The 13123-nt window shown below is 48.3% G+C and overlaps 1 protein-coding gene across 5 annotated transcripts in view; it reads right to left on the bottom strand.

Annotated features, from left to right (window-relative positions):
• The window catches only part of DPP6 (dipeptidyl peptidase like 6), a gene marked incomplete at both ends in the record, with an annotated part of 1060012 nt that overhangs the window by 150483 nt on the left and 896406 nt on the right, over positions 1–13123 (bottom strand). For all 5 annotated transcript variants that reach the window (XM_079711771.1, XM_079711773.1, XM_079711770.1 and 2 more), the window contains one exon: positions 8615–8735. In XM_079711771.1, coding sequence (XP_079567897.1) covers positions 8615–8735 — 121 coding nt within the window. The remainder of the gene's footprint in view (positions 1–8614; positions 8736–13123) is intronic.

Genomic DNA, 13123 nt, shown 5'->3' with positions numbered 1-13123 from the left:
GAGTTGATAGATTCACTCCTGTTTCATCGTGTCAGGCGTGCCATGGAGAAACAGTCCCAGTTACACACTCCGGCAGTAGGCGACCCACGGCTGGCACTTCGGGAGCCGGTCTGGAGCTGTCGGCTGCCATCGCACCCCCCTCGGCCCCTGGTAAGGGGAGCGCTGCCATTCCTAAAGCCTCACCTGATTCCTGTACCTTTGGGGATAAAAAGTGAAGCTCGTAATTACAATGAGATTAACAGTTCCTGCTTTTCAATAATCAGGTTGTTATTTTTGCTGAAGGAAGTTTGTGGAAGTGGAAGTTCTGATGATGATAGTGAAAAAAGGGAGGCCAGCTGATTCCCTGGGAGGGTTTCTGCATCTGAATTTTGGAGCCGAGGCAGCACCGTGAGGACAGGTAAGCAGTGCCATGTGTAGGGACCGTCACGGTTGGGAGATGTGCTGGCGGGAGAGGTTGTGATGGAACTTGAGGGGCGTGGGAGGAAGTGGAGGGCCCAGATATGGTTGGACTGGTCCAGGGAGCGAGGAGACCCTTGGTGGCCAGTTAGATGTAGGCTGGCCATCACCTTCTCCCCACGTGCCTGACAATCTCATTCCCTGCCTTAGACCACTGTTCTCATGCTGATATGCACAGAAACCTAGAAACCCGAGGACGTCTCTCTTGGGGTCAGAGAAAGCACAGAAGGAATGAACACAGACTGAAGCATCTCGTCCACCTCTATGTCGGAGCTGAGTGGGTCCCCACTGAACAGCTTTAGCCTTTTCTGTGTCTCTCTACAAGGTAAAATCCACCTGCTACGCAAGTCAAGGTCATTACTACTTCTCGGAGCTGGAGGCAAGGGCTGTGCAGGAAACTCGCTCCTTTCACTTAAATACTGAAAGCGCTGAGTTACTGTGCAAAAGGCCCTGCCATCTGGAGCCACTGCTCCACGGCAGCACCTCCCAGGTCCAGGGGCTTTTCCAGAGGCTGATTACATTCAGGCATTTTCGTCATCACTTTGACATTCATATCCTTCTTTAGAAGCCATAGATGAACTGGAATATGATTTTTAAGTATTTAATTTCTACAGGCCATCCTGAAGCACACTTTTTACTGAGGTACAAGATCTTTGGTGCTCATAGGTTAACCAGCTGTCTGGTGTCGGTGACAAGTGAGGGATGTGACTCCAGCTCGGTGACTCTAAATGCAGACAGAAGGTTCCAGGGAGATGTTCATATCTGCACAGACATCCTCTCCAGGTTGAGTAGGAAGCCATGTACTTCTTATATAACACATTATAGACAGTAACTCATGAGTGAATAGATTTTAACAGTCTTTGAAACTGGTACTGGAGGAGAACGGACTACACATTAGTGCTCCTGACTGCTGGCGATGCCAGATGAGAAAATGAGGTGCGTACATGCTATGTGACTAATTTTTGGAGTTACAAGATAAAGTAACAGTAGTTTTAACAGCAACAGCTGCAGTTTCCTAGTCCCAGGCACTGTTCTAAGAACTGTACACGTATCAGCTCACTTAACTTCCATGATGACCTTAGGGAACACTGATGACCTTTACTCTTGTTTTGCAGATAAGAAGACAGACACAAAGAGTTCAGGACTCACCCAGGTTCACCCAGCTTCTACGTGGTGAAGCTATGATTCAAAGGCAGGCATGGTCGCTGCAAAGACCCTGCCCTCTACCACAGCTCTGCCATCCTTACACAAGAGGGCTTTGTAAAGCCAATCACAAGCTTCCGGCCATGTCCTGATAGAGATTTCCTGGTCTGACCAAGATTTCCCATCATGTAAATCAGAGAAGTAACCAACACTAAGTCCAAAGAACTACAGATCTGTGCTTTGAATAACAGCATACAGAACTGACCATGATTCTAAGTCCACTGAACTCCTGGCCACGTAACTTTCTTTAAAGCCATCAGTCCAGCGGGAATGATGCAGGATGGGCGTGTCAATTCCCTTCATCTACCACCAGGATGCAGTTTGCTAGCAGCTGAAGTGCCCTAACCAGGTACTTCAGGACATTAGCATTTGAAGAACTCACTCAAGAATGTACACTCCAGTGTGTGGCTCTATAAGCTTCGCAAAATATCATGAGCAAAATGTATTTCAGGAAGTTTTAAATATAGTGCAAGAGGCATCAGAAACACTTTCTCACTGACAAAGACCTGGTGTGCAGTGTGTCCTAGACCTACACATATAGTCCCAGGCGAGGGCTGTTCACTAGAGGCCTGTGGCCACGGGGGATCCCACTGGCTCGGTCCACTGATGACCTGTACAAAGTGGGCAGCGGACACAGTGAGCCTAAGTGTACAAGTCAGCACACGCAGCTCACCAAGCACTGAATAAACCACAAGTTTACGTTAAACCCAACAGGCACGTCCCGCGGGAAGTATTACTTAGCAATTTCACTGCAGGGAATTTAGAAAGACTGGGGTGCTCTGGATGATCAGGGAAGGACTCTTTTCTTTATGGGGGAGTAGTTCCCGTGGAAAGCACACATATTCAAATCACCCCACAAACCTCCATAAGGGCTTCAGTTGTAATAACATTTCTTCCCATGACGGCCACCCCCCCAGTCAACTCCCTGCCTCCTTGAATAATCCAAATTGTAAGGTGTGGAGTCACACCCAAAACAAAGTCAGGAAAGAATTTTAGTTCATCCACCGGGGCCCCCCTGGCCTCTCGCTGAGGCTTCTCAGAGCACCTCTGTGGAGAGAAAACTGTAAGGTCATTAGTGCTGACTCTGAGAGATACTTGAAGAGACAGTGTTAAGAAAAGCAAACAGGCCTCAGCCTCACCCAGGCTTTGCAGCCTCTGGACAAGAGTCTGAACGTGAAGGGTAAGGACCACGTGACCAGGCTTGCGTGTCAAATGGGCAGCTCTGAACGACTCTAGCTTAGCAAAGCTCCCGCGACTTTCATCGCACCAGCGTGAACAGGCTTTCTAGAGCATTCTAAGCTTGGAATCAGGATGCACTGCAAGTGCCTCCACCGGCATCAGCCCTGGGAAGGGGGCCCAGCTGCACCCCAGCTCCTCCACACCAGCCCCAAGTGAACCCGGGCAGTCAGCACGGGGCCGGGGGGAGGGCCTGGGGGCTCCCGGGCAGGGGGGCAGAGGACAGAGCACCATGGGGACATGGCCCACGGGGCAGCCAGCCCTCAGGAGCACCGGGACTCCGGGGAAGGGGAGCAGGTGTGCCAGGGAGGGAGAGCTGAGGGCCCGGGCAAGGGCGCCACAGAAGCGTCCGGTCCTCTCGTGCTTGTCCCTCTGGTCACTGTCAACCAGGCACTGCCTGACGGCCTAGGTCCTGAAGCCAAGCAGAGGAGCTGACACCGAGCAGCCAGCAGAGGGCCTTATTCAGCATCACTGCCGCCGACTCTCACGTGGCGAGGCTGCCCGGCCGAGCAGCCTCCCCGCATCCAATCACGTTTCCAAGTACCACCAAGCTCTGGACTAATTCAGGGTAAAATTCATCCCGGGGTTTCATCCACACCAAACCAGATATTAAATAAATGCCCTCCAGGCATTCCTCAGCTCTCCCTGACATCCCAGCCTGATGGCGCCAGGCTGTGCTCTGTGAACACCTTCTCAAGTTCACTGCCCCCACCCTACCTCCATCGGGTCTCAGAGGAGTGGAGGTGACAAGGACTGGTACACACGTGGGGAGAGAGCGGTTCTCAAACGAGCCTGACACACTCCAGCTTTCCACTGGGGTATGAGCCATTTCATGATAATGACATATCACTGAATACTGATATTTATTTAGGATTACACATATGACTGCTTTGGCAATAGAGGTGTGGAGGTGTCCTAGTTCAGTGGAAACATGTAATGACTTAAAGTTTCATTACTGAAAAATTATTGGCCCAAAATTCTGTGCTGTGTACCACTATACCTCGTGTGTATGATGGCAACGATGAAAATGAAAATACTGAGTTGGCCAAAAGGTGCGTTTGGTTTTTTCCGTAAGATGACTCTGGTAGCGCTTAGTTATCTTTAACTTCATTCGAAACACTATTGGTAGATTGTGACAGCTTCATATCAGTGTGTATTTAAAAAAGACTTATCAAAATTGGTGAACTTTTGTGTAGCCATTTTAATATTGAAGATGGAAGAAAAAAAGGAACATTTTCCATATACTATGCTTTATTATTTCAAGAAAGGTGAAAACGCAACCGAAACACCAAAAAAGATTTGTGCAGCGTACAGAGCAGGTGCTGTGACTGATGGAACGTGTCAAAAGTGGTTTGCAAAGTTTCGTGCTGGAGATTTCTCACTGGATGACGCTCCAGGGTCAGGTAGCCCAGCTGAAGTTGACAGTGATCAAATCGAGACATTAACTGAGAAAAATCAACATTATACCACACGGGAGATAGCGGACATACTCAAAATATCCAAATCAAGCATTGAAAATCATTTGCACTAGCTTGGTGATGTTCATCGCTTTGATGTTTGGCTTTCACACAAGTTAAGCAAAAAAAAAAAACTTTCTTGACTGTATTTCCACATGCAATTCTCTACTTAAATGGAATGAAGATGTTCTGTTTTTAAAACAAATTGTGATGGGTGATGAAAAGTGGATACTGTACAATAATGTGGAACGGAAGAGATCGTGGGGCAAGCGAAATGAACCACCGACAACCACACCAAAGGCCAGTCTTCATCCAAAGAAGGTGATGCTGTATATATGGTGGGATTGGAAGGGAGTCCTCTATTATGACCTCATTCTGGAAAATGAAAAGATTAATTCCAACAAGTACAGCTCCCAATTAGGCCAACTGAAAGCAGCACTCGACGAAAAGTGTCCAGAATTAGTCAACAGAAAATGCATCATCTTCCATCAGGATAATGCAAGACCGTATGTTTCTTTGATGACCAGGCAAAAACTGTTACAGCTTGGCTGGGAAGTTCTGATTTATCCGCCGTATTCACCAGACATTGCACCTTTGGATTTCCATTTATTTCGGTCTTTACAAAATTCTCTTAATGGAAAAAATTTCAATTCCCTGGAAGACACCTGGAACAGTTCTTTGCTCAAAAAGATAAAAAGTTTTGGGAAGACGGAATTATGAAGTTGCCTGAAAAATGGCAGAAGGTAGTGGAACAAAAGGATGAATACGTTGTTCAATAAAGTTCTTGGTGGAAATTAGAAATGTGCCTTTACTTTTAGTTAAAAACCAAAGGCACTTTTTGGCCAACGCAATAATATAAACAAATAGCAGCAACTGGAAAATACAACCATCTCTGCAACACTGGTAACCATGAACCTTTCGTAAAAATTTGGACAATCCAGCTCTTTGCCCATAAGCCTACATATTAGGAGCTTTGCAAAATTGCTAACACTTGCATGGAAGTGCAAATTCTTAACAGAAACTTCCTTTCTGACTTCTCAAAAAGCTAGTAACATCTTTAGTTTCTGGATAACCAACTTTCGTAAACCTTAAAACAGTTTGTAGGACACTTTCGTCTTTATTCCCATATTAAAATCAAAGTTCTATGTAACTCCATGACATCTGCCCAGAAGAGTAAAATAAAGACATGCACTTTGCTTATCAAGATCAGTGTGTGGCCACCACGAGGCAGGGCATATGGAAAGTCAGTGAGACACACGGTCTGAGGGTGCAGGCAGTGCTGCGGGTGCATTTCCATGTGTGGGGCTTGAGTCAGTTAATTGGGGAAGTTTCCTACTGAGTGCATGTAAACCTTTGGTCCAGGGATGGAGATTCCTGGCAGTCCCCAGGTCTCCTTCTTCTCTCCCTCAGTCCTCGATATTCTGAAATGCTCAATATGTTCAAAGTTCCTTTTTGGGGAACACAACAAATCAATATGGCATCTGACTGCCAACAAGCCTATGGGCTGCAGGGTGGCTTAGAACTTATATAGCTTCGTTTCTTCTCAGAACTAACATCTCCAAGCAAGTCAGGCCTCCTGCAAATGCTGTCAGGGTCTTTTTCCCCCTCATCTTTTTTCTCCTTTTTTTTTTTTTTTTTAAGGAGCATGTGGAAGTGAAGCAGTTAAGTCACAGATTAGAAAAAGGCAATCTTCAGAGTTTACCTTCCAATTATTAAAAAAGGAACCGAGATTCCCCAGAGCTCTCACGCTCCCAACTTCAGAGATTGAAGCGTCAGCATATGTAACCTTCCAGGGGACAACACTAAGGAGATGAAGCTGCTACATCAACTGGGATTGATTTAGAATATCTGGGGCCCTGTTATCACACCAACGCAATTCTGTGTAAATGCCTTGAGGAAATATTTCTTTTCAACGGATTTGCTGAAGCAAAAGCTTACTTTGAATTGCAAGGCAATGAGCTTTTTATTTTATTAGGAAGATACTAAAACAGACATTCTCCATCTCCTGGCGATGGATTTTTGAAGGAGATTATTCCTAGGGCAGGTCTAGGTCCTTCTAGCCAGGACTCCAGGGGCCTCTCTCTCTTAGGGGTCATTGGATTGTTATTGCCCTGATCGCCCTGGAACTTGGGGCCTGCTGCTCATAAGGCTGTGCACAGGACAGTGGAAGCACGGTAGACATTGGACAGTGACCATTTTGTTCCAGTGACACCCTCGTATGAGCCCAATAAAACCTCAAGGTCGATTCTCCTGGGGCCCAGAAGGCAGCTCAGTACCGGAATCTTGGGTGCTCTGAGCAGCAGCAGCCATGCTGGAATAAACATGGGACTTCCAGGGAGACCACACTGAGAGGGATGGCCTAGATGGGTGCCCACATCCCAGCATTCTGTTAGGAAGCCAGCTGCACAGAAATCAGGATGGCAGGAGCCTCTGGAAGGGAAGCCTGGGTTGAGGGGAGACTTGACTGGAAAGGGGCTCGGGGGGTGCTTTCTGAGATGATGGAATGTTCTATATCTTTTTTTTTTTTTTTTTTGGCCACGCCACATGGCTTGCGGGGTCTTAGTTCCCCAACCAAGGATTGAACCGGGGTCCTGGCAGTGCGAGTACAGAGTCCTAACCACTGGACCGCCAGGGAGTTCCTGGAATGTTCTATATCTTGATGGGGCTGCCCAGTGTATACTTTGTCAAACCCATGAAACTGTGTCTTTATAATTGTGCATTTTATTGTCTATGACTTACATCTCAATTTTTAAAAAATGGAAATCAAGTCAACCTTGTGCTTCAGTGACTTCAGTGAAATCACGATGGGAAGCAGGACTAAGCATACAGGTCTATCCACTCTGTCCTTTAGGATACATAAGCCCCTGCAATGCAGAACCCAGCTTGAGGAATGCACAGCACTGAGGAAACATGGTATTTTCTGGGCCTGATCATGCCCAGACCCTGTTGGGGGTCCCCTGACCGCCCCCCACCCTTGCCCCAGCCCAGCACAGTGAATTCTTCCTGTGATCATGTGGTCTCAGACCAGTAGGCTGACAAGAGCACAAGCTGTTCATCAGCCCAGTGCTGGGCTGCGTTGGCATCCTGTTGACATCTGCGTTTCCAGAAAGGGGACAGTCTTGCACTTGAACAGTGATACTCCATGATACATCTCCCCTAACCTCGTGTAACCCTGGGCAGATGACTTACCCTCACTGCGCCTCCTCTGTGAAATGTCCATAACAGCACTCATCTCAGAATGCTCTCATGAGGGCGTTATGGACTGGATGTCTGTGGCCCCACAAAATTCACGTGGAAGCCAAAATCCCCAATGTGATGGTGTCTGGAGGCGGAGCCTCTGGGAGGTGATGACGTTATGAGGGTGGCGCCTCCGTGGTGGGGTTGGTGCCCTTCCAGGAGGATGAAGAGACCAGAGCTTCCTCCCCATGCCTTCCTCTCCCTCCGGCATGTGAGGACACAGGGAGAAGGTGACCGTCTGCAAGCCAGGGAGAGAGCCCGCACCAGACACCAGCTCTGCTGGAGCCCTGATCTTGGACTTCCCAGCCTCCAGAACTACGAGAAATAAAAGTTGCTTAAGCCGCCCAGTCTGTGGTGTTCCTTATAGCAGCCTGGACTAACGTGGCGGGTAAAGGAGGTAATAAAAAGCACTAAAGTGCTTAGCATAGCACCTGGCAACTAACGGCAATCAATACAGGACTGTTATTGCTACGACGAAGTTGTCATTAATGTGGAGACGGGTTATAAATGCTTAAGAAGAGAGCTTCTCACTCAGCTTTTTAGTCACTTACTAATGCATACCGCTGGAGTCCTCTGGTGCCAGAGGAAAACCAGCAGCAGAAAATGCCCGATGAGGCGGATGCACACAGGCCAGCAGGCCACCCTGACACGTTTCTTTTGGAAGCTTTACCCTCTGATGTCTTTTCCAGCTCTCCCTTCCCCAGGCAGAACCAGGCACTCAACCTCTCAGAAAGGAAGCAGGAAACCTGCACGTCTGGGATCCTGCCTGTCCCTGGAGCCACCCCCCAGCACAGCACAGGGTTGTGGGATGCCCTGCCCACCTGGCCACCAGGTGAGTACTCGACACCGCAGGCCCCCGAGGGTCGCCTCCTGCTCCCCGAGGCTCCACAGTCTCTTTGTAACTTAGCAGAACCTCAAGAAACGGAGTTTAATTGACAGAGTCGGAGGAAACACCACCACGGCCAACCCCAGTGACGCAGCAGCAGCAGAGACCACAGGAACCAAGCCTCCCACGTCCCCCGTACCTTCGTACAGCCAGTCGCTAAGGCCGTTGTAAATCACGCCTTCCTTCCCAGTTGACACCACACGGATGGCCTGCTTCCCGACGTGTGCACAGTAGTAGATATTGTTTTCAAAGATAAATATCTAATTTGGAAAGAGAAAAAACAGCGTTAATCAAGGAAGTGCTTACAAATAGGGTATTCTTTAAAATCCCAAACCGGCAATGTGGTCTGCATTTTCCTTTGCATTTATCTGACAGAACAGACGTAGTCTCGGGACCCTTTGGAGCTCATCCACCTCCAAAATCACCTACATTTAAGGTCAACTGGAGACTCAAACTCCACAGAGTTCACCCAGTGTTATCACTTACCATGACCAGACAATCTGTCTGATACTCTTGGGTATATTAACATCAAATGGCTTTGACTATCTTAGCAATTGTATTTTTCCTAGAAATTGTGACTGGTGGGCTGGGAAGCTTGAAATCTGAGATTTATTCACTCAACATTTATGAAAAGTTACTTAGTGGGCACCAACTCTGTGCCAATCATGGGAGAGCACAGGGATGAATGAGGTGGGACGTATCATGTGCCTTTACTCACAACCCAGTAAAGAAGACAAACTTTAACAGGCAAATGTTCTGAGGAGTGCTGCGAACACGTAACAGTGCTGCTAACTTAGGCCAAAGGACAGGCAAGGAGTCCCTGAGAAAGTGACTGGAAAAAAGTTTTTTTTATTGTGGTAAAACATACATGACACAAAATTTGCCACCTTGACCACGTATAAGTGTACAGTTCAGTGGCGTTAAGTGCATTCACACTGCTGTGCAACCATCACCATCATCATCTCCTGGGCTCTTTTCATCCTGCAAAATTCAAACTCTGTCCCCATTAAACACTGATTCCTCATCCCCCTCCCCCGCCCCCGGCCCCCACCCTTCTGCTTTCTGTGTCCAGGAATCTGACGACTCCAGGGACCGCGTGTAATGGGAACCACACAGCGTTTGTCCTTCTGTGTCTGGCTTATTTCCCTGAGCATAACGTCCTTGGGGCTCACCCATGCTGTGGCAGGTGTCAGGATGCTGAGAAACTGGGCTTTAGGCTGAGATCTGAATGGCGAGCAGGATGAAGAAAGGGGGCCTGAGAAATTAGGTCACACGGAGGAAACCGTGTGAGAGAGAACCAGAGGCAGGCATGGGCCTGGGGAGCTGGACGAGAGCTCCCTGTGACCGGTCCTGCCGGGCGTGAGGAGGACGGGCAGCAGGAGTGGAAGCCCAGGGGGTGGGGGAGAGGCAGGTGCCAGCCCCCAAGGGTCCATCCGTGGGCTACAGGACCCCAGAGGCAGCAGGAAGCCCTTGGCAGAAGCTCGAGAAGGGGAGCAACGTGGCTAGAGGCAAGTCTTCTGTGGGCGAGCCCAGGCCCGTGCAGATGAGAAGGCAGGGCAGGAGTCAGCCCATCGTCAGCTGCGGGGGGGATGGTGGAGACAGACAGAGGTGGACCAGCCAGGGCCAGTGGGGGGATGCCCTGGGCGTGGGGAGTGAAGTTTCAGGAGGAGACAGAGTGGTTCCCCAGCCGTTCCCTGGAGCAGCTGGGTGGCCCATGTGCAGCCTGGGGTGCCCTGGAAGATGCTACAGTTCTGACCTTAGGTCAGCCCCAAATTCCCTGGGGCCGGGGGGAGGGTGGGTTAGGTCAGTGGCTCTCGAATTCTGATGTGTATGAGAATGATCTGAGGAAGTCTGACATATCCTACAGCCAGGTCCAAGAGCCCAGCCCAATGGTTAGGATCTAGGGGTGGGATGAGTATTTTTTTTTTAGTATTTATTTATTTGGTTGCGCGGGGTCTTAGTTGCGGCAGGCAGGCTCCTTAGTTGTGGCTTGCGGGCTCCTTAGTTGCGGCATGCATGGGGGATCTAGTTCCCTGACCAGGGATCGAACCCGGGCCCTCTGCACTGGGAGCTCGGAGTCCTAACCACTGCGCCACCAGGGACGTCCCCTGGCACCAGTATTTTAAAGAAACACCCTGGGCGATTCCAGTGTGCAACCAAATCTATGAAGCAGTGGCCCAGGACAAATCTAATGTCTCCCGAAGCTCTTAAAGTATAAATTAGCCCGTTCTCCAGGCACTGCTCAATTCTCCCCTGTGTTTTCTGTATCTAAATTCTTTGCCTGCTACCCCCACAAGGACCTAAGCACATGATGCAAATATCCAATGTCTGTGGAAACTGAGCTTTGTGGACCAAGAACAGGACTCAATCAGATTTTTTAAAAAAAGGAATTCTAAAAAGAATACTGTCAGTGTCATTTAAGAGACCAGTGAGAAAGGGTATTTTGCAAGTGTAGGAAACAGCGTAAATATTGACATTTTAAACTGAAGATGCAGAAAGGGCAGCTCCCATAGATCGTTGTCATGGAAGCCTGAGCTGACAGCTCTATCAAGTATTAGCCTCCTGCTCCGGCCTCCTGCCTCTTCAAAGATTCCCTTCAACCAGAAATGAGCTGGAAAACTTCTAGACACAAGTACACATCCTCATTTAATTTCAGTAGCTGTTCTTACGAGTTTGCCTAAGGGTAAGATGTATTATGAAATTTCAACTTCTTTTATGCGTTCTAAGCCTACAATAAAGTTTTGAATCAAATCGGACCGTAGACAATTAATATTCTGAAGAAGTAAAATTTGCTATGATAGATATTAAATCCCTTTTCATCTTGGCTTTATTTTTAATGGAAGGAAAACAAAAGGAAACAAGCTCTGAGGAACAGCACGTTTTGCTTTGAAGATGTTCACGTCTACAAATGGGGGTCTGGGTCCTACGCAGCTCAGCCACTCCAGGCCCCGCAAGGGCGTCTGCACCACGTGCTCTGGGAGCACAGCGGACCTGCTGCAGGAGCTGAGCCAGCGCTGGACTCCTAGTTGCTTCAGTTTCTTTGTCTGTCAATAGAGATCAATGCAGAACTCAGTCTTAGGGTGGCTATGAGGCTGAGTGAACTGACAACTTCAAAGCACTGAGAACAGTGCCCGGCACAAAGTAAGGGCTCAATAACACCTATTCTTTTCTTTTATTTTTTTTTTGCGGTACACGGGCCTCTCACTGCTGTGGCCTCTCCCGTTGCGGAGCACAGGCTCCGGACGCACAGGCTCAGCCGCCATGGCTCACGGGCCCAGCCGCTCCGTGGCATGGGGGATCCTCCCGGACCGGGGCACAAACCCGCGTCCCCTGCATCGGCAGGCGGACTCCCAACCACTGCTCCACCAGGGAAGCCCCAATAACACCTATTCTTGTTGTGGTTACTATGATCATTATAAAGGTTTGTTCTGCCTGGAGAGATTAGGAGAGGCTTCATGTGGGAGGTGACACCTGAGCTAGACCAGGAAGAATACTCACATTTTTCACAGGGTGCTTACGATAAAGCTCAGCTCAAAGACACACGGAGCTAAAGGGGGAGCTCATTATCTCAGGAACCAGGAATGGGATAATTACCATAATTGGGCACAACTTAGCTTTTAGTTCTGGACAAACAAGGCCCAAAGGAAGATATATTCAACAGCTCAGTGTCTGACTGACAGAGAGCAGCACAGCTCCGGTGGATTATAAATGAGAGAACGCTGGACTTGAAGTAGGAACCTGAAGTATAGTTGGACAACTGGTTGTCCAGCTCTGAGCAGGTTACTTAACCTCACTGAATCTCACGTCCTTCACTACAAAATACGAGGTTGACTGGATGGTCCCTAAGGTTTCCTCCATACTTAACACTGTCGAATCCAAAGGTCTTATGAGTGTCTGAGATCAGGAAAAGACGTTTAGCAAATTAATTAGTGATGCTATTACTACCCTTGTATTCGAAAGGAGAACTATTTATCATGAAGGCAAAATTCAACATTCATAGTGAACCCAACATGCTACTATCAAGGGGGAAAACAGATTCTCTATATTTCAGCTAAAACCCCCAGTTATCATGTCAGCCTAGGTTTCTTTAACTGACACGGTATAGCAACTGTCCTGATCTCGAGAACACACCCTGGTAGTGGTCACTATTTACTAATTGCTTTTCCCCTGGTTTTCTACTTCCTCTTTTGGGTTACCCCATTGCCTGACCAGGCACAATTTTACTAACACTTCCACAATGAATGAGGATGAACGATCCCGTTATACATGACATTAAGCTTAATTTATAGCATGAAACAGAACAGTCTCGGTGGTCACGGTAGCGCCCACTGGTTCAGCAGCAATCATAAGGAAGCGACGTATTCGTACAGCAAATGGGATAGTCTCTGTTGCAGGCCATTCTAATCCATTGGAAACACTGCACAGTTAACTGACATCACTGGAACACTGCACACAGATAAGCCATGTCACCAGAACACAGAAATTCTGTCTCTAAACCTTGCCACCTGGTGAATACACCCTTTGGCAGACTCTGGTGAAGAAGCAAACCGCTGACTGAGAGGTCGCTATGTCTTTGGGAGGGTGGTGCCCATCAGGTTCGTGTGTCCACATGGCTTTAATTTCTGGGTGTACTATTTCACCTCTGGTC

Source organism: Hyperoodon ampullatus (genome assembly GCF_949752795.1).
Source record: "Hyperoodon ampullatus genome assembly, chromosome: 9".
Lineage (NCBI taxonomy): Eukaryota > Metazoa > Chordata > Mammalia > Artiodactyla > Ziphiidae > Hyperoodon > Hyperoodon ampullatus.
This window is presented reverse-complemented; position numbering and strand designations above follow the sequence as displayed.